General features: G+C 50.8%; 1 protein-coding gene across 4 annotated transcripts in view; it reads left to right on the top strand.

The window, feature by feature from the left end:
* Positions 1 to 19,886, top strand: part of LOC115141696 (plakophilin-4) — a 144,640-nt gene that overhangs the window by 40,674 nt on the left and 84,080 nt on the right. For all 4 annotated transcript variants that reach the window (XM_065005005.1, XM_029681019.2, XM_065005040.1 and 1 more), the window contains one exon: positions 3,186 to 3,298. In XM_065005005.1, the coding sequence (XP_064861077.1) occupies positions 3,186 to 3,298 (113 nt within the window). The remainder of the gene's footprint in view (positions 1 to 3,185; positions 3,299 to 19,886) is intronic.

A 19,886-nucleotide genomic window follows, 5' to 3' on the forward strand; every position in this document is an offset into this window, starting at 1 on the left:
AGGACAGGCTTGGGGTACAGAGTGTGGGTAGGACAGGCTTGGGGTACAGAGTGTGGGTAGGACAGGCTTGTGGTACAGAGCGTGGGTAGGACAGGCTTGGGGTACAGAGTGTGGGTAGGACAGGCTTGGAACTGGGATCAAGCATTTAGAGTCATATGGCAGCAGCAGATGCCCCTCTCTGCCCTGTTTCATCAGAAACACAATCTGGATTCTATGGAAACCTGCTGCATTGGAGTTATTCAGTAGAAGATGCAACACTGTTTGCCCTTGGCTGTGCATTATCTAGTAGCTCGGAGACCAGGTTTCCGCCCCTCGGACATTCAAGGCTGCACAGTCAAACGGGAGGAGGCAAATAAATGGTGAACCAACCATGTTCATGACATAAGACACCTATTTCTTTGTGTTTACTCACAAACATATGTACATCTTCCAGAATGTGTGATTTAAAGTGTTTTTCTGGTCATACATGGTCCATGATAGGATCGTGTTGTATCCTGTGACAAGTGTTTTCTGCAGTGAGCCAATGAGAAAGGGCAGAGGCTGTGGAACTAAAGCCTATCTGTGTTATTTTCTTCCTGGAAGGGTCGTTCACCCTTTCCATCCAAAATGGCACCCTATTCCTTATATAGGATCTGGTCAAAAGTAGTGCAGTACAGATGTAGGATCCTCATTTGATCCGTCTTTAGTTGCTGAGAATTTTCCTGCGCAGCAGGATATGCAAACTTGTCGTGTCTTCGAGGTTTTAAAGGGCTTCTAAAGTTTGTAATTTCCACTTTAAATTGTCAGACTTGATTTGCCCTAACTAAAATGTATCAAAGCCTCCAAAAAAAATGTCCGTTAATTATAATCCAACATTATTTTCCTGCTGTAGGAAACTGGCTCCAATTAAGATCCTACATCTGCACATAGGGAATAGGGTACCAGTTGGGACGCACACCGTTATCTGTGTTTCTATCGGGCTCTCAAATGTACTTTGTGATACACCACAACACTCTCTGCGCCACAATATTAACTCTTGGATTCTGGCGGTCTGTTTTTCTCTGTGATGCCAAAGGATGACCACAACTCTCTTAGCCTACACCGTGAACTGCAAAGTCTATTTGTTCCGAGGTTTTATGGGCGTTTGAAAGGATAGGGCACTCTTTATCTGTTTTTAGACCCTGTTACTCTGCTGTAGTCTAAACAGATACTCCCACGCTAGTGATTTGACAGCGTAGCCAGTTAAACTGCACACTCGCTTCGAAGGGATGCATAGGAAAGTGTAATAGGCAGAGACGTGCACGTATCAGTGATCTTCATGCGCTATCAGAGAGGTTTAATAGTAGGTGTAATGTGGTGTGAGTGCTGCAGTGCTGCTGAGAGTGCATGGGGATAGGTACAAGCTGTTGGGTTTGCACACACACACACACACAGTACACTAGCGCTGTTAGATTGCGGCGTTGAGCTTCATTCGGACGGATGAGCAGTTACAAGATCACCCGGGGACATATTTTGCTAGACGTCACTAAAATGATACCATCGTCTCGAAGACCGTGAACTTTTATTTATATTTTATTAAATAACCCGAGAACCTGGAATAGCAAGACTCAGACTAAACCGATAAGGAGATTTCGTCTTAACGTGTTCTCTATGCCATTATCTTTGTTGACTACGTCTATACAATAGTTTTGTTTCACAAATGTGCACACAGATTCTTGGTTCTTGAAACAGAAAATAAGTTTCCCTCGTTTTTTCTATACGTCTCTAAAGCGGCTGCCGCGAAGGATTTATTGATCATTTCCTTCTAAGTATATCAGTGTCAGTCTTCCTGTCAGGACAGAGGGCTGTAATATACTCTACAGAGGGGTCTGTTTCAGTCCCCGTTCCGGAGTAGTATCCTCTGTTCTGTGTCTGCTAGCGGCGGGAGCAGAGCCACCTTGTAGATGTTCCTACTTCCTGAGGAAACTGCAGCGTGGCCTGTTTCTCTGTCTCTGTCTCTCTCTGTGTGGAGCGGCAGGGCTTAGCAGAGCTCCCCTCTCCCCTCTCTGCAGCAGCCAGGCTGCACATGGCCACTACTGAGCCAGGGGAGGGCACAAGGCAATGCAAGGCAGGCGGAGGAGGAGGAGGAGGGGAAGGAGGGAGGGAGTGCGGGCGGGCGGGTGGGGGAGCACTAGCTAACGCTCTCTTCTGAGCCAAATGAGTCTCCAGTCAAGAGAGACATTCTCGTGGCACCTCCAGAAGTTAAAGAGGGGTGGTGGAGATGAGGCGTGAAGCGTGGGCAGCCTGAAGCCACCCGGACAGTGGCTTACTTCCTCTGGAGGAGTAGAGGGCTGTGACTGGCTACAGTTATATGGAAGGGGCTACAGCTGGGCTGGGGAGAGAGAGAGAGAGCTAGTCTAGCTAGATTATCGCCTATTAAGGTGAGTGGGAATGGGTCTGTGTACATGAGAGAAAGAGAGAGAGAAACAGACTGAATCCCGGGATGTCTGTGTGTGACAGAGCGGGGGTGGTATGGGTGCAAGGAAAGGGCTGTGTGTGATGTATGGTTGTAGTAGTAGTAGTAGTAGTGTGTGTGTGTGTGTGTGTGTGTGTGTGTGTGTGTGTGTGTGTGTGTGTGTGTGTGTGTGTGTGTGTGTGTGTGTTATGTATACATACATGTAGATCTAGTAGTGTACTGTGTTTCCGCGCGCTTGTATATCTGAGGCTCTCTTCCTGTGACATGCTGCAGTGCGTGAAGCCAGGCTGAGACACAGAGAAAGAGAGCCCAGGTAGAACCCTAGGCAGGCAGCCTCACTGGGGTTCGATAATTAGAAAAGTCAGATGCTGCTTCCTGCATTGCTCCCTGCGGACAAGCTAGTAGAAGCAAGGCTGAATAACACTGTTTTTTGCCCAGGCTAAAGTGGTACTTCAATCTCTGTGTGTGGGCTGTGCATTGTGATGCACATGTGGGACTGTGCGTGTGTGTGTGTGAGTGGTATTTTTGTACGTCCTCTATGGCACTGCGTCTGTTCCTCAGAGCTGTCAAACTGTTATCCTTCCTCCTCGTCGGCATCATCTTCATCCGTGTAGTTTCATTTAACCTTTTATTGAACCAGGAAATCCCACTCAGACCGGAATACCTGTTTTACAAGGGAGCCATTCTGTAAGGCATGGCATCTCTGACCTTGTGTTCCTGTCTCTGTCTTGTCTTTACTGTCCTTCTGCAGGAGCTCCAGTTTGAGAGGCTGACCAGGGAGCTGGAGGTAGAGAGACAGATTGTGGCCAATCAGCTGGAAAGATGCAGACTTGGGGCCGAATCGCCAGACACTGCTAGCGGCAGGTAATGAGCACACACACATGCATATATACACCCATACACATGCGTGCATGAAAGCACACACACTCACAGAGAGCCTACATGCTGGTCATAGCTTGGCACATAGCTACTTCCTCAGTCGCAGCAGTGGGCCGTAGTTTAGCATCTTGGCACAGGAATACAGTGGCGGCGAATTGACGTCTAAATGGACTGTGTATATGGAACAGAGATGGCGACGTCATCCTAGATGTTCTCATCAATTCACCTTTCAGTTTGACGAGCCATGACATTGCTGTCGGAAAACAAACACACACAGTATGTTGTCTATGGTAGCAGATGTTGAAAAATGGTTGATGTGGACAGTAACAGGGGCTGCTTTTCAAAATCACAAAAGACACACCTTCGCCTTGTGCTCTTGGGGGAATCCCCGCGGCCATCTTTGTCGCTGTTTAGCCAAGCAAGGGAAGTTGGCAGTGTAAGCCCCTGGGCCCTCGTTTTTGATCGAGTTTGCGAGTGTACGATTATGTTCTTAACTGACTGGCCTAGTTAAATAAAGTTTTAATAAAACAAAATAAAAATGTTCTGAAACGCCCCAATAATTCAATCGGCGATGATTCTACATCCGCTAAGAAAAGTCAGCCAATACTTAAAACCAACATTCATTTGGAGAAGTCAACATGTAAATAAGTTAGAAATGGTGCTACTAATGAACATGACGGCTCAAACACGTATCATAAAAGTAAGGATGTTTTTGTTTGGTTAGCTTTTTGGAAACGTTAGCTTGCGCAACACTTTCCCCCTGACACTTATACATTGTAATTTTCGATTTGACCTGATATAGCAGGACGGCTAACATTCGATGTCTGCGCATGCGTTGTCTTCTAGCCAAGATATGAAATGCAATCATAATTGACTGTAGCGCATGTAAGGCACACAATAGTTCCATGGTGACATAAAACACAACCGTGGGATGAACGAGTGACACATTCCCGGGCAAGAGCGGTCCATTTCAAATTCATTCATTCTTCCCTCGCCCTGCAAGTGTCAACTCCTCAGACGTCATGATCCGTCATCAGAAGTGTCCACTTCAAGGGCCTCCCGGGTGGCGCAGTGGTTAAGGGCGCTGTACTGCAGCGCCAGCTGTGCCATCAGAGTCCCTGGGTTCGCGCCCAGGCTCTGTCGTAACCGGCCGCGACCGGGAGGTCCGTGGGGCGACGCACAATTGGGTTAGGGAGGGCTTGGTCGGTAGGGATGTCCTTGTCTCATCGCGCACCAGCGACTCCTGTAGCGGGCCGGGCGCAGTGCGCGCTAACCAAGGTTGCCGGGTGCACGGTGTAGCCTCTGACACATTGGTGCGGCTGGCTTCCGGGTTGGATGCGCGCTGTGTTAAGAAGCAGTACGGCTGGTTGGGTTGGGTTGTGTATCGGAGGACGCATGACATTCAAACTTCGTCTCTCCCGAGCCCGTACGGGAGTTGTAGCGATGAGACAAGATAGTAGCTACTACAATAATTGGATACCACGAAAATTGGGGAGAAAAAGGGGTAAAATTCAACAAAAAAAGAAGAAAAAAAAGAAGTGTCCACTTCATTTGAGGGATGAGGGGAGAGGGTGTGTCTTTTAAGTGTTTGGAATGCAACCAGGGAGAAACGGCTATCACTGCTCGGGCCTCATTTATATCGCACGAAGAACGTGTGTATGTGACAAATAAAAGTTGATTTGATAACTGAATAAAATGTTGATCTTGCGTCGATTTACAAATTGCGCCGATGCACACGTATTTTTGCTAGGCATTTTGCGTTGCGTATAAATGAGCCTTTGGTGAAGTGCTACTGTACTGTATAGGTTATAGCTAGCGGCCCTTGGGTTGCTGCCTGGGCTGAGCTGGGCTAGAGGAAGTATTCAGTCAAAACGGCGTGCTGTTCCGCCTCACGGACCACCACACACAAATATGTCCATGAGAGGCTTCATTAATCACGTTAGCCAATAGGGTTGGGGCGATTTTGCGATCGCGTCGTCTATCGATGATGTTTGACAGCCATGGTTGATGGTGAGGACATCGCGGTGTCACAAACTATGTCACTGAGGTTTGGTGGACGTCCTTGTGTCATATTCTTTCCATTTAAAAAAAAAGAAAGATGGATTTAATGCTGCTCAGTTCAACGTTTGGGATGGGTTTTTTTTAGAACCGAGCCCCAATTGGTGCCACTCCAGAACTTTATCCGAGTGTTGTTTTGTTAGCTCCTTGTACTTAATGATGCTGTTTGTTGAGATATGCTCTCTAATAAACTCTGGGGCTTTCCAGAAAACTCCATTCAACTAATGGTGTGACTTTTGAAGGTAATCGGTTGCACCAGAGTTTATTTAGTGGTGTCACAGCAAAGGGTGTGAGTACTTACACAATCAAGACTTTAACGTTTTTTATTTGTAAATAACTTTGAAAAATATGCTTTAAAAAAAATGTCTCACTTGAACATTAGACTTTTTCTGTAGATCAGTGACAGACATTAAATCCATTTTAATGACGGGTAACACAATAAAATGTGGAAATGTCGAAAAGGGAGGGGAGGGGGGGGTGAATAGTTATGCAAAGCACTGTAGATTGTAGAAAGAGCGGAAAGCACCAAAGATGTGCAAAATGTCAGATAGGGCCTAACGTCGTTTTTTTCCCTCTCCTGGTTTGTTTGAAAATCGTCATTTCCTTTTTCTCCCCGTTACCCATTCGATTTGAATGTTACTTGTCGGCCTAGGCACAGCCTACTCTAATGATCAACCATTAAGTTAATCTACAGGCCTAACGAAGTTCCATCTCAGAAAGTTGTTTGCAATTAGCCTAAATAAAAACATAGCTGGTACAGTAATAACGAGAACAAACAATCGCAAGATAAACTAAACAAATATGACGTTTCAACAAACCGGGTCCATTTCTGCTTTACTTGACCAAAGTATCAGCAAAATAAATTGTACCACCGGGAAATCAAACATACAGTAATATAGGCTTACACATCGGCTAGGCTACTGTTTACGTTCAAATCCCTGAGCTTTTCCTATGTCTGGCTAACTCTCCTCACTGCATGCTCACATTGAGATGCTATATGGGCGTCATCTTGTGTCACGCAGTTGCTGGATTTATTTAAGAAACTGTTGAGGTTTTTTTACGTCCTAAATGAGACCCTGTTTGGCTAAATAGTACGTTACTTTTGACGACGCGCTGGTCAAAAGTAGTGCACTATATACGGAATAGGGTGCCATTGGTGACGTGTCCTGTATCTAATTGGAAGATATGGTTTGAAGTAATCCACCTATGCAGCATTGGATAACAGTGAATTATTATTTTTTCGGGGGGGGGGGGGGGGATCATACCTCTTTGGTGTTGCTGTTTGAAGAACGTGATGATGTGCTGTTGAGTAGGAATGTTAATTGTGAAATGCGGCTGGGGAAAATAAGAGAGGAGGTTAATGGCCTGTGACTTTTGAGGGGAAATTGCTTAATGGACACATTTTAGTGGCTCCTATTAATACCGGGGTTCTCTGTTGGTTTATGCATATCGCAGCTTTTATTAAGTCAAGTCAGTCAGGGATGCACCGTGCTGCTGTGAGAACATTATTATCAGTCTGGTGTCTTGACTAATGGAAAAGGCATGTCGGGTTGTGTGGGACACTGTCCGCGTCTGAAATGATACCCCATGTAGTGCACTACTTTTGACCGTAGGGAGTAGGGTGCAATTTCGGACACACCCAGTGGACACAATGTGTTATGTTGATGAAATGCTCTCTCTTTGTGGCTCGCCCGTTGCCAGTATAGTTCTATGTGGGTATAGTGCTTCCGCTCTTGAAAGTAGAGTGTACCCTGATTCATGAAAGCTCCTTTCGTGACTAGTAATAACCCCGAGGTCCTCACATGAGGCATCTCCTCGTCCAATAGCAGCACTCAGTGTGAGTGTCCATTACAGCTCTCAGGGCTCAGCGAGCTGCAGATAGAGAGAGGCGTGGCCAGAGAGTCTTCAAACAAAGGCTGTCCTACAGGGGAAATTGTTGACAAAATTGGCAACCGGGCTATTTGCTGCTATTTCCTCCACAAGAGGCTTCTGCAGCCTCAATGAGAGTGGATCTAGTCATGATATTGATCCCATTTGTTGACGTTAGCAAGGTACAAGTACCATTTTCTCCCTACAGGACAGGGGAAATTTCCTCTGGTCATATTCTCAGCTCTCACAATCGGTAAAGGCCTACATCATAACAGGGTGTGGTTTTACGAGGTTATTTTCAACCTGGTCACTTCTACACAATGAATTCCAATCATGTGATGGCCATGGGTAGTTGGAAGAGGTTGTGGCCTTTTGGCGACCCTAACAAGAGTAATGTGCTTTGGGGAGGTCATATTATGTCCAGGATAGCCTGGTGGCCAGAGAGTTGTGTGGTGCTGCCTGCACTGTAGTGACTGCGGTGCCTTTTGGACCTATTCACTTTTTTTTGTTGGGGGGGGGGGGAGTATATATATTAGTGTATATACATAGATGTTTGTTGCTGTATTCTGTCAGAAAAGGACGTGTCACTTTCAGAAAAACATATTGGTCAAGCTCAGACATTTTTATGTTCATTTTACAACCTATTAGGTGCATAATCCTAACAGGGTGGAAAAGTGGAGCCTAAATGAGCCATAGCGAGTGAGCGAGATTGAGCTAGCTTAATGGTGAACACTTGAACATGAGTTTAACTTCTCTTTCAAACGTATTTTTACATTTTGAAACGTGGCTAATTTACTGTATCGTTTAGCGTAACAGGACGGAAATGTATGAGTGTGACATACAGACAGGCAACATGAAACGTGGAAAAATAGATCCAACTGAGTATTTATATTTATTTACCTTTGCACTATTGTTTTTCCCACCAAAGAAATGTTGAAGCTTCCTGAATGTGGTGTCATTGTAGGAAGGGGTTGTTTTCTTAAATGGAGAATTACAACTAACTAACAGGGTGGAGAGCGATATCAGAGACACGGAGCACATCTTAAATTAAATAATAATCATGAATACAATAATCATGAAAAACATGTTATTGATGACTAGGAAAAACGTTATTGATGATTGATGACTAGGAAAAACGTTATTGATGATTGATGACTTGGAAAAACGTTATTGATGACAACAACTAGGACTTTGGTAGTCCTAGAAGAAATATTTTATTATTTTATGCCTTATATGTCTTGTGGATGTTGATGAATAACACCCGGGGACATGGCAAAAACACATCCACTGAAAAAAAAGTTGGAAAAAAAAAACAGCATTCAACTCCCTTTCAAGATCCATATATGTATTTTTTTTAAGGTACCTTACATTTACCCTTTTGGGATCTACATTTTACACTAAATAAGAAGTGATGTTTCCTGGGGACAGAAAAGGCCCCGTATTCTAGGAATGACCCGACTGGCTGTGGAGGGCTGGGAAACACTCCCTGTACTGAATGAAGGATGTTGAACACTAACTGGTTGGTACTGACTATACAATCTGGGTAAAGCTCCTTGTACTACTGACTGAGGAGGGCTGGGTAACGCTTCCTGTACTGAGGAGGGCTGGGTAACGCTTCCTCTACTGTACTGAGGAGGGCTGGGTAACGCTTCCTCTACTGTACTGAGGAGGGCTGGGTAACGCTTCCTGTACTGTACTGAGGAGGGCTAGGTAACGCTTCCTCTACTGTACTGAGGAGGGCTGGGTAACGCTTCATCTACTGTACTGAGGAGGGCTGGGTAACGCTTCCTCTACTGTACTGAGGAGGGCTGGGTAACGCTTCCTCTACTGTACTGAGGAGGGCTGGGTAACGCTTCCTCTACTGTACTGAGGAGGGCTGGGTAACGCTTCCTGTACTGTACTGAGGAGGGCTGGGTAACGCTTCCTCTACTGTACTGAGGAGGGCTGGGTAATGCTTCCTGTACTGTACTGAGGAGGGCTGGGTAACGCTTCCTCTACTGTACTGAGGAGGGCTGGGTAACGCTTCCTCTACTGTACTGAGGAGGGCTGGGTAACGCTTCCTCTACTGTACTGAGGAGGGCTGGGTAACGCTTCCTCTACTGTACTGAGGAGGGCTGGGTAACGCTTCCTCTACTGTACTGAGGAGGGCTGGGTAACGCTTCCTGTACTGAGGAGGGCTGGGTAACGCTTCCTCTACTGTACTGAGGAGGGCTGGGTAACGCTTCCTCTACTGTACTGAGGAGGGCTGGGTAACGCTTCCTGTACTGTACTGAGGAGGGCTGGGTAACGCTTCCTGTACTGTACTGAGGAGGGCTGGGTAACGCTCCTCTACTGTACTGAGGAGGGCTGGGTAACGCTCCTGTACTGTACTGAGGAGGGCTGGGTAACGCTCCTGTACTGTACTGAGGAGGGCTGGGTAACGCTCCCTGTACTGTACTGAGGAGGGCTGGGTAGCTCCTCCTGGCTGAGAGGGCTGGGCAACGCTTCCTGTACTGTACTGAGGAGGGCTGGGTAACGCTCCCTGTACTGTACTGAGGAGGGCTGGGTAACGCTTCCTGTACTGTACTGAGGAGGGCTGGGTAACGCTTCCTGTACTGTACTGAGGAGGGCTGGGTAACGCTTCCTGTACTGTACTGAGGAGGGCTGGGTAACGCTCCTGTACTGGGTAACGTACTGAGGAGGGCTGGGTAACGCTTCCTGTACTGTACTGAGGAGGGCTGGGTAACGCTTCCTGTACTACTGTACTGAGGAGGGCTGGGTAACGCTCCCTGTACTGTACTGAGGAGGGCTGGGTAACGCTCCCTGTACTGTACTGAGGAGGGCTGGGTAATGCTTCCTGTACTGTTCTGAGGAGGGCTGGGTGGCGCTTCCTCCTACTGTACTGAGGAGGGCTGTAACGCTTCCTGTACTGTACTGGGAGGGCTGGGTAACGCTTCCTGTACTGTTCTGAGGAGGGCTGGGTAACGCTCCTGTACTGTACTGAGGAGGGCTGGGTAACGCTTCCTCTACTGTACTGAGGAGGGCTGGGTAACGCTTCCTGTACTGTACTGAGGAGGGCTGGGTAACGCTTCCTGTACTACTGTACTGAGGAGGGCTGGGTAACGCTTCCTGTACTGTACTGAGGAGGGCTGGGTAACGCTTCCTCTACTGTACTGAGGAGGGCTTGGTAACGCTCCCTCTACTGTACTGAGGAGGGCTGGGTAACGCTTCCTGTACTGTACTGAGGAGGGCTGGGTAACGCTTCCTCTACTGTACTGAGGAGGGCTGGGTAACGCTCCCTGTACTACTGTACTGAGGAGGGCTGGGTAACGCTCCCTGTACTACTGTACTGAGGAGGGCTGGGTAATGCTTCCTGTACTGTTCTGAGAAGGGCTGGGTAACGCTTCCTGTACTGTACTGAGGAGGGCTGGGTAATGCTTCCTGTACTGTACTGAGGAGGGCTGGGTAACGCTTCCTGTACTGTACTGAGGAGGGCTGGGTAATGCTTCCTGTACTACTGTACTGAGGAGGGCTGGGTAACGCTTCCTGTACTGTACTGAGGAGGGCTGGGTAACGCTTCCTCTACTGTACTGAGGAGGAGGGCTGGGTACGCTCCTCTACTGTACTGAGGAGGGCTGGGTAACGCTTCCTGTACTGTACTGAGGAGGGCTGGGTAACGCTTCCTGTACTACTGTACTGAGGAGGGCTGGGTAACGCTTCCTGTACTACTGTACTGATGAGGGCTGGGTAACGCTCCCTGTACTACTGTACTGAGGAGGGCTGGGTGCTTCCCTGTACTGTTCTGACTGGGTGGGCTTCCTGTACTGTACTGGGAGGGCTGGGTAACGCTTCCTGTACTACTGTACTGAGGAGGGCTGGGTAACGCTTCCTGTACTGTACTGAGGAGGGCTGGGTAACTTCCTGTACTACTGTACTGAGGAGGGCTGGGTAACGCTTCCTGTACTGTACTGAGGAGGGCTGGGTAACGCTTCCTGTACTACTGTACTGAGGAGGGCTGGGAGGGCTGGGTACGCTTCCTGTACTACTGTACTGAGGAGGGCTGGGTAACGCTCCCTGTACTACTGTTTTGAGGAGGGCTGGGTAACGCTCCCTGTACTACTGTACTGAGGAGGGCTGGGTAACGCTCCCTGTACTACTGTACTGAGGAGGGCTGGGTAACGCTTCCTGTACTACTGTACTGAGGAGGGCTGGGTAACGCTCCCTGTACTACTGTACTGAGGAGGGCTGGGTAACGCTTCCTGTACTACTGTACTGAGGAGGGCTGGGTAACGCTTCCTGTACTGTACTGAGGAGGGCTGGGTAACGCTTCCTGTACTACTGTACTGAGGAGGGCTGGGTAACGCTCCCTGTACTACTGTACTGAGGAGGGCTGGGTAACGCTTCCTGTACTACTGTACTGAGGAGGGCTGGGTAACGCTCCCTGTACTACTGTTTGAGGAGGGCTGGGTAACGCTTCCTGTACTACTGTACTGAGGAGGACTGGGTAACGCTCCCTGTACTACTGTACTGAGGAGGGCTGGGTAACGCTTCCCTGTACTACTGTACTGAGGAGGGCTGGGTAACGCTCCTGTACTACTGTTTGAGGAGGGCTGGGTAACGCTTCCTGTACTACTGTACTGAGGAGGGCTGGGTAACGCTCCCTGTACTGTACTGAGGAGGGCTGGGTAACGCTTCCTGTACTACTGTACTGAGGAGGGCTGGGTAACACTTCCTGTACTGTTTTGAGGAGGGCTGGGTAACGCTTCCTGTCTACTGTACTGAGGAGGGCTGGGTAACACTTCCTGTACTGTACTGAGGAGGGCTGGGTAACGCTTCCTGTACTGTACTGAGGAGGGCTGGGTAACACTTCCTGTACTGTACTGAGGAGGGCTGGGTAACGCTTCCTCTACTGTACTGAGGAGGGCTGGGTAACGCTTCCTCTACTGTACTGAGGAGGGCTGGGTAACGCTTCCTCTACTGTACTGAGGAGGGCTGGGTAACGCTTCCTCTACTGTACTGAGGAGGGCTGGGTAACGCTTCCTGTACTGTACTGAGGAGGGCTGGGTAACGCTTCCTCTACTGTACTGAGGAGGGCTGGGTAACGCTTCCTCTACTGTACTGAGGAGGGCTGGGTAACGCTTCCTGTACTGTACTGAGGAGGGCTGGGTAACGCTTCCTCTACTGTACTGAGGAGGGCTGGGTAACGCTTCCTGTACTGTACTGAGGAGGGCTGGGTAACGCTTCCTCTACTGTACTGAGGAGGGCTGGGTAACGCTTCCTGTACTGTACTGAGGAGGGCTGGGTAACGCTTCCTGTACTGTACTGAGGAGGGCTGGGTAACGCTTCCTGTACTGTACTGAGGAGGGCTGGGTAACGCTTCCTGTACTGTACTGAGGAGGGCTGGGTAACGCTTCCTGTACTGTACTGAGGAGGGCTGGGTAACGCTTCCTGTACTGTACTGAGGAGGGCTGGGTAATGCTTCCTGTACTGTACTGAGGAGGGCTGGGTAACGCTTCCTGTACTGTACTGAGGAGGGCTGGGTAACGCTTCCTGTACTACTGTACTGAGGAGGGCTGGGTAACGCTTCCTGTACTGTACTGAGGAGGGCTGGGTAACGCTTCCTGTACTACTGTACTGAGGAGGGCTGGGTAACGCTTCCTGTACTGTACTGAGGAGGGCTGGGTAACGCTTCCTGTACTGTACTGAGGAGGGCTGGGTAACGCTCCCTCTACTGTACTGAGGAGGGCTTGGTAACGCTTCCTGTACTGTACTGAGGAGGGCTGGGTAACGCTTCCTCTACTGTACTGAGGAGGGCTGGGTAACGCTCCTGTACTGTACTGAGGAGGGCTGGGTAACGCTCCCTGTACTACTGTACTGAGGAGGGCTGGGTAATGCTTCCTGTACTGTTCTGAGAAGGGCTGGGTAACGCTTCCTGTACTGTACTGAGGAGGGCTGGGTAATGCTTCCTGTACTGTACTGAGGAGGGCTGGGTAACGCTTCCTGTACTGTACTGAGGAGGGCTGGGTAACGCTTCCTGTACTACTGTACTGAGGAGGGCTGGGTAACGCTTCCTGTACTGTACTGAGGAGGGCTGGGTAACGCTTCCTCTACTGTACTGAGGAGGGCTTGGTAACGCTCCCTCTACTGTACTGAGGAGGGCTGGGTAACGCTTCCTGTACTGTACTGAGGAGGGCTGGGTAACGCTTCCTCTACTGTACTGAGGAGGGCTGGGTAACGCTCCCTGTACTACTGTACTGAGGAGGGCTGGGTAACGCTCCCTGTACTACTGTACTGAGGAGGGCTGGGTAATGCTTCCTGTACTGTTCTGAGAAGGGCTGGGTAACGCTTCCTGTACTGTACTGAGGAGGGCTGGGTAATGCTTCCTGTACTGTACTGAGGAGGGCTGGGTAACGCTTCCTGTACTGTACTGAGGAGGGCTGGGTAACGCTTCCTGTACTGTACTGAGGAGGGCTGGGTAACGCTTCCTGTACTGTACTGAGGAGGGCTGGGTAACGCTTCCTGTACTACTGTACTGAGGAGGGCTGGGTAACGCTTCCTGTACTGTACTGAGGAGGGCTGGGTAACGCTTCCTGTACTACTGTACTGAGGAGGGCTGGGTAACGCTCCCTGTACTACTGGACTGAGGAGGGCTGGGTAACGCTTCCTGTACTACTGTACTGATGAGGGCTGGGTAACGCTCCCTGTACTACTGTACTGAGGAGGGCTGGGTAACGCTTCCTGTACTACTGTACTGAGGAGGGCTGGGTAACGCTCCCTGTAGTACTGTACTGAGGAGGGCTGGGTAACGCTTCCTGTACTACTGTACTGAGGAGGGCTGGGTAACGCTCCCTGTACTACTGTTTTGAGGAGGGCTGGGTAACGCTCCCTGTACTACTGTTTTGAGGAGGGCTGGGTAACGCTCCCTGTACTACTGTACTGAGGAGGGCTGGGTAACGCTTCCTGTACTACTGTACTGAGGAGGGCTGGGTAACGCTCCCTGTACTACTGTTTTGAGGAGGGCTGGGTAACGCTTCCTGTACTACTGTACTGAGGAGGACTGGGTAACACTTCCTGTACTGTACTGAGGAGGACTGGGTAACGCTCCCTGTAGTACTGTACTGAGGAGGGCTGGGTAACGCTTCCTGTACTACTGTACTGAGGAGGGCTGGGTAACGCTCCCTGTACTACTGTTTTGAGGAGGGCTGGGTAACGCTCCCTGTACTACTGTTTTGAGGAGGGCTGGGTAACGCTCCCTGTACTACTGTACTGAGGAGGGCTGGGTAACGCTTGCTTCCTGTACTACTGTACTGAGGAGGGCTGGGTAACGCTCCCTGTACTACTGTACTGAGGAGGGCTGGGTAACGCTTCCTGTACTACTGTACTGAGGAGGACTGGGTAACACTTCCTGTACTGTACTGAGGAGGACTGGGTAACACTTCCTGTACTGTACTGAGGAGGACTGGGTAACACTTCCTGTACTGTACTGAGGAGGGCTGGGTAACGCCTCCTCTACTCTACTGAGGAGGGCTGGGTAACACTTCCTCTACTCTACTGAGGAGGGCTGGGTAACGCTTCCTCTACTCTACTGAGGAGGGCTGGGTAACGCTTCCTCTACTGTACTGAGGAGGGCTGGGTAACGCTTCCTCTACTGTACTGAGGAGGGCTGGGTAACGCTTCATCTACTGTACTGAGGAGGGCTGGGTAACGCTTCCTCTACTGTACTGAGGAGGGCTGGGTAACGCTTCCTCTACTGTACTGAGGAGGGCTGGGTAACGCTTCCTCTACTGTACTGAGGAGGGCTGGGTAACGCTTCCTGTACTGTACTGAGGAGGGCTGGGTAACGCTTCCTCTACTGTACTGAGGAGGGCTGGGTAATGCTTCCTGTACTGTACTGAGGAGGGCTGGGTAACGCTTCCTCTACTGTACTGAGGAGGGCTGGGTAACGCTTCCTGTACTGTACTGAGGAGGGCTGGGTAACGCTTCCTCTACTGTACTGAGGAGGGCTGGGTAACGCTTCCTGTACTGTACTGAGGAGGGCTGGGTAACGCTTCCTCTACTGTACTGAGGAGGGCTGGGTAACGCTTCCTGTACTGTACTGAGGAGGGCTGGGTAACGCTTCCTGTACTGTACTGAGGAGGGCTGGGTAACGCTCCCTCTACGGTACTGAGGAGGGCTGGGTAACGCTTCCTGTACTGTACTGAGGAGGGCTGGGTAACGCTTCCTGTACTACTGTACTGAGGAGGGCTGGGTAACGCTTCCTGTACTGTACTGAGGAGGGCTGGGTAACGCTTCCTGTACTACTGTACTGAGGAGGGCTGGGTAACGCTTCCTGTACTGTACTGAGGAGGGCTGGGTAACGCTTCCTCTACTGTACTGAGGAGGGCTTGGTAACGCTCCCTCTACTGTACTGAGGAGGGCTGGGTAACGCTTCCTGTACTGTACTGAGGAGGGCTGGGTAACGCTTCCTCTACTGTACTGAGGAGGGCTGGGTAACGCTCCCTGTACTACTGTACTGAGGAGGGCTGGGTAACGCTCCCTGTACTACTGTACTGAGGAGGGCTGGGTAATGCTTCCTGTACTGTTCTGAGAAGGGCTGGGTAACGCTTCCTGTACTGTACTGAGGAGGGCTGGGTAATGCTTCCTGTACTGTACTGAGGAGGGCTGGGTACTTCCTGTACTGTACTGAGGAGGGCTGGGTAACGCTTCCTGTACTGTACTGAGGAGGGCTGGGTAACGCTTCCTGAGGAGGGCTACTGTACTGAGGAGGGCTGGGTAACGCTTCCTGTACTGTACTGAGGAGGGCTGGGTAACGCTTCCTGTACTACTGTACTGAGGAGGGCTGGGTAACGCTTCCTGTACTGTACTGAGGAGGGCTGGGTAACGCTTCCTGTACTACTGTACTGAGGAGGGCTGGGTAACGCTTCCTGTACTGTACTGAGGAGGGCTGGGTAACGCTTCCTCTACTGTACTGAGGAGGGCTGGGTAACGCTCCTCTACTGTACTGAGGAGGGCTGGGTAACGCTTCCTGTACTGTACTGAGGAGGGCTGGGTAACGCTTCCTCTACTGTACTGAGGAGGGCTGGGTAACGCTCCCTGTACTACTGTACTGAGGAGGGCTGGGTAACGCTCCCTGTACTACTGTACTGAGGAGGGCTGGGTAATGCTTCCTGTACTGTTCTGAGAAGGGCTGGGTAACGCTTCCTGTACTGTACTGAGGAGGGCTGGGTAATGCTTCCTGTACTGTACTGAGGAGGGCTGGGTAACGCTTCCTGTACTGTACTGAGGAGGGCTGGGTAACGCTTCCTGTACTACTGTACTGAGGAGGGCTGGGTAACGCTTCCTGTACTGTACTGAGGAGGGCTGGGTAACGCTTCCTGTACTACTGTACTGAGGAGGGCTGGGTAACGCTTCCTGTACTACTGTACTGATGAGGGCTGGGTAACGCTTCCTGTACTGTACTGAGGAGGGCTGGGTAACGCTCCCTGTACTACTGTACTGAGGAGGGCTGGGTAACGCTTCCTGTACTACTGTACTGAGGAGGGCTGGGTAACGCTCCTGTACTACTGTTTTGAGGAGGGCTGGGTAACGCTCCCTGTACTACTGTTTGAGGAGGGCTGGGTAACGCTCCTGTACTACTGTACTGAGGAGGGCTGGGTAACGCTTCCTGTACTACTGTACTGAGGAGGGCTGGGTAACGCTCCCTGTACTGTACTGAGGAGGGCTGGGTAACGCTTCCTGTACTACTGTACTGAGGAGGGCTGGGTAACGCTTCCTGTACTGTACTGAGGAGGACTGGGTAACACTTCCTGTACTGTACTGAGGAGGACTGGGTAACACTTCCTGTACTGTACTGAGGAGGGCTGGGTAACGCCTCCTCTACTGTACTGAGGAGGGCTGGGTAACACTTCCTCTACTCTACTGAGGAGGGCTGGGTAACGCTTCCTCTACTGTACTGAGGAGGGCTGGGTAACGCTTCCTCTACTGTACTGAGGAGGGCTGGGTAACGCTTCCTCTACTGTACTGAGGAGGGCTGGGTAACGCTTCCTCTACTGTACTGAGGAGGGCTGGGTAACGCTTCCTCTACTGTATTGAGGAGGGCTGGGTAACGCTTCCTCTACTGTACTGAGGAGGGCTGGGTAACGCTTCCTCTACTGTACTGAGGAGGGCTGGGTAACGCTTCCTGTACTGTACTGAGGAGGGCTGGGTAACGCTTCCTGTACTGTACTGAGGAGGGCTGGGTAATGCTTCCTGTACTGTACTGAGGAGGGCTGGGTAACGCTTCCTCTACTGTACTGAGGAGGGCTGGGTAACGCTTCCTGTACTGTACTGAGGAGGGCTGGGTAACGCTCCCTGTACTACTGTACTGAGGAGGGCTGGGTAACGCTTCCTGTACTGTACTGAGGAGGGCTGGGTAACGCTCCCTCTACGGTACTGAGGAGGGCTGGGTAACGCTTCCTGTACTGTACTGAGGAGGGCTGGGTAACGCTTCCTCTACTGTACTGAGGAGGGCTGGGTAACGCTCCTCTACTGTACTGAGGAGGGCTGGGTAACGCTTCCTGTACTACTGTACTGAGGAGGGCTGGGTAACGCTTCCTGTACTACTGTACTGATGAGGGCTGGGTAACGCTCCCTGTACTACTGTACTGAGGAGGGCTGGGTAACGCTCCCTGTACTACTGTACTGAGGAGGGCTGGGTAATGCTTCCTGTACTGTTCTGAGAAGGGCTGGGTAACGCTTCCTGTACTGTACTGAGGAGGGCTGGGTAATGCTTCCTGTACTGTACTGAGGAGGGCTGGGTAACGCTTCCTGTACTGTACTGAGGAGGGCTGGGTAACGCTTCCTGTACTGTACTGAGGAGGGCTGGGTAACGCTTCCTGTCCTGTACTGAGGAGGGCTGGGTAACGCTTCCTGTACTACTGTACTGAGGAGGGCTGGGTAACGCTTCCTGTACTGTACTGAGGAGGGCTGGGTAACGCTTCCTGTACTACTGTACTGAGGAGGGCTGGGTAACGCTTCCTGTACTGTACTGAGGAGGGCTGGGTAACGCTTCCTGTACTGTACTGAGGAGGGCTGGGTAACGCTTCCTGTACTGTACTGAGGAGGGCTGGGTAACGCTTCCTGTACTGTACTGAGGAGGGCTGGGTAACGCTCCCTCTACTGTACTGAGGAGGGCTTGGTAACGCTTCCTGTACTGTACTGAGGAGGGCTGGGTAACGCTTCCTGTACTGTACTGAGGAGGGCTGGGTAACGCTCCCTCTACTGTACTGAGGAGGGCTGGGTAACGCTTCCTGTACTACTGTACTGAGGAGGGCTGGGTAACGCTTCCTGTACTGTACTGAGGAGGGCTGGGTAACGCTTCCTGTACTGTACTGAGGAGGGCTGGGTAATGCTTCCTGTACTGTACTGAGGAGGGCTGGGTAACGCTTCCTGTACTGTACTGAGGAGGGCTGGGTAACGCTTCCTGTACTACTGTACTGAGGAGGGCTGGGTAACGCTTCCTGTACTGTACTGAGGAGGGCTGGGTAACGCTTCCTGTACTGTACTGAGGAGGGCTGGGTAACGCTTCCTGTACTACTGTACTGAGGAGGGCTGGGTAACGCTCCCTGTACTACTGTACTGAGGAGGGCTGGGTAACGCTTCCTGTACTGTACTGAGGAGGGCTGGGTAATGCTTCCTGTACTGTACTGAGGAGGGCTGGGTAACGCTTCCTGTACTGTACTGAGGAGGGCTGGGTAACGCTTCCTGTACTGTACTGAGGAGGGCTGGGTAACGCTTCCTGTACTGTACTGAGGAGGGCTGGGTAACGCTTCCTGTACTGTACTGAGGAGGGCTGGGTAACGCTTCCTGTACTGTACTGAGGAGGGCTGGGTAACGCTTCCTGTACTGTACTGAGGAGGGCTGGGTAACGCTTCCTGTACTACTGTACTGAGGAGGGCTGGGTAACGCTTCCTGTACTGTACTGAGGAGGGCTGGGTAACGCTTCCTGTACTACTGTACTGAGGAGGGCTGGGTAACGCTTCCTGTACTGTACTGAGGAGGGCTGGGTAACGCTTCCTGTACTGTACTGAGGAGGGCTGGGTAACGCTCCTCTACTGTACTGAGGAGGGCTGGGTAACGCTTCCTGTACTGTACTGAGGAGGGCTGGGTAACGCTTCCTCTACTGTACTGAGGAGGGCTGGGTAACGCTCCCTGTACTACTGTACTGAGGAGGGCTGGGTAACGCTTCCTGTACTGTACTGAGGAGGGCTGGGTAATGCTTCCTGTACTGTTCTGAGAAGGGCTGGGTAACGCTTCCTGTACTGTACTGAGGAGGGCTGGGTAATGCTTCCTGTACTGTACTGAGGAGGGCTGGGTAACGCTTCCTGTACTGTACTGAGGAGGGCTGGGTAACGCTTCCTGTACTGTACTGAGGAGGGCTGGGTAACGCTTCCTGTACTACTGTACTGAGGAGGGCTGGGTAACGCTTCCTGTACTGTACTGAGGAGGGCTGGGTAACGCTTCCTGTACTGTACTGAGGAGGGCTGGGTAACGCTTCCTGTACTGTACTGAGGAGGGCTGGGTAACGCTTCCTCTACTGTACTGAGGAGGGGCTGGGTAACGCTTCCTGTACTACTGTACTGAGGAGGGCTGGGTAACGCTTCCTGTACTGTACTGAGGAGGGCTGGGT

The sequence above is a fragment of the Oncorhynchus nerka genome, linkage group LG1 (genome assembly GCF_034236695.1).
Source record: "Oncorhynchus nerka isolate Pitt River linkage group LG1, Oner_Uvic_2.0, whole genome shotgun sequence".
Taxonomy (NCBI): domain Eukaryota; kingdom Metazoa; phylum Chordata; class Actinopteri; order Salmoniformes; family Salmonidae; genus Oncorhynchus; species Oncorhynchus nerka.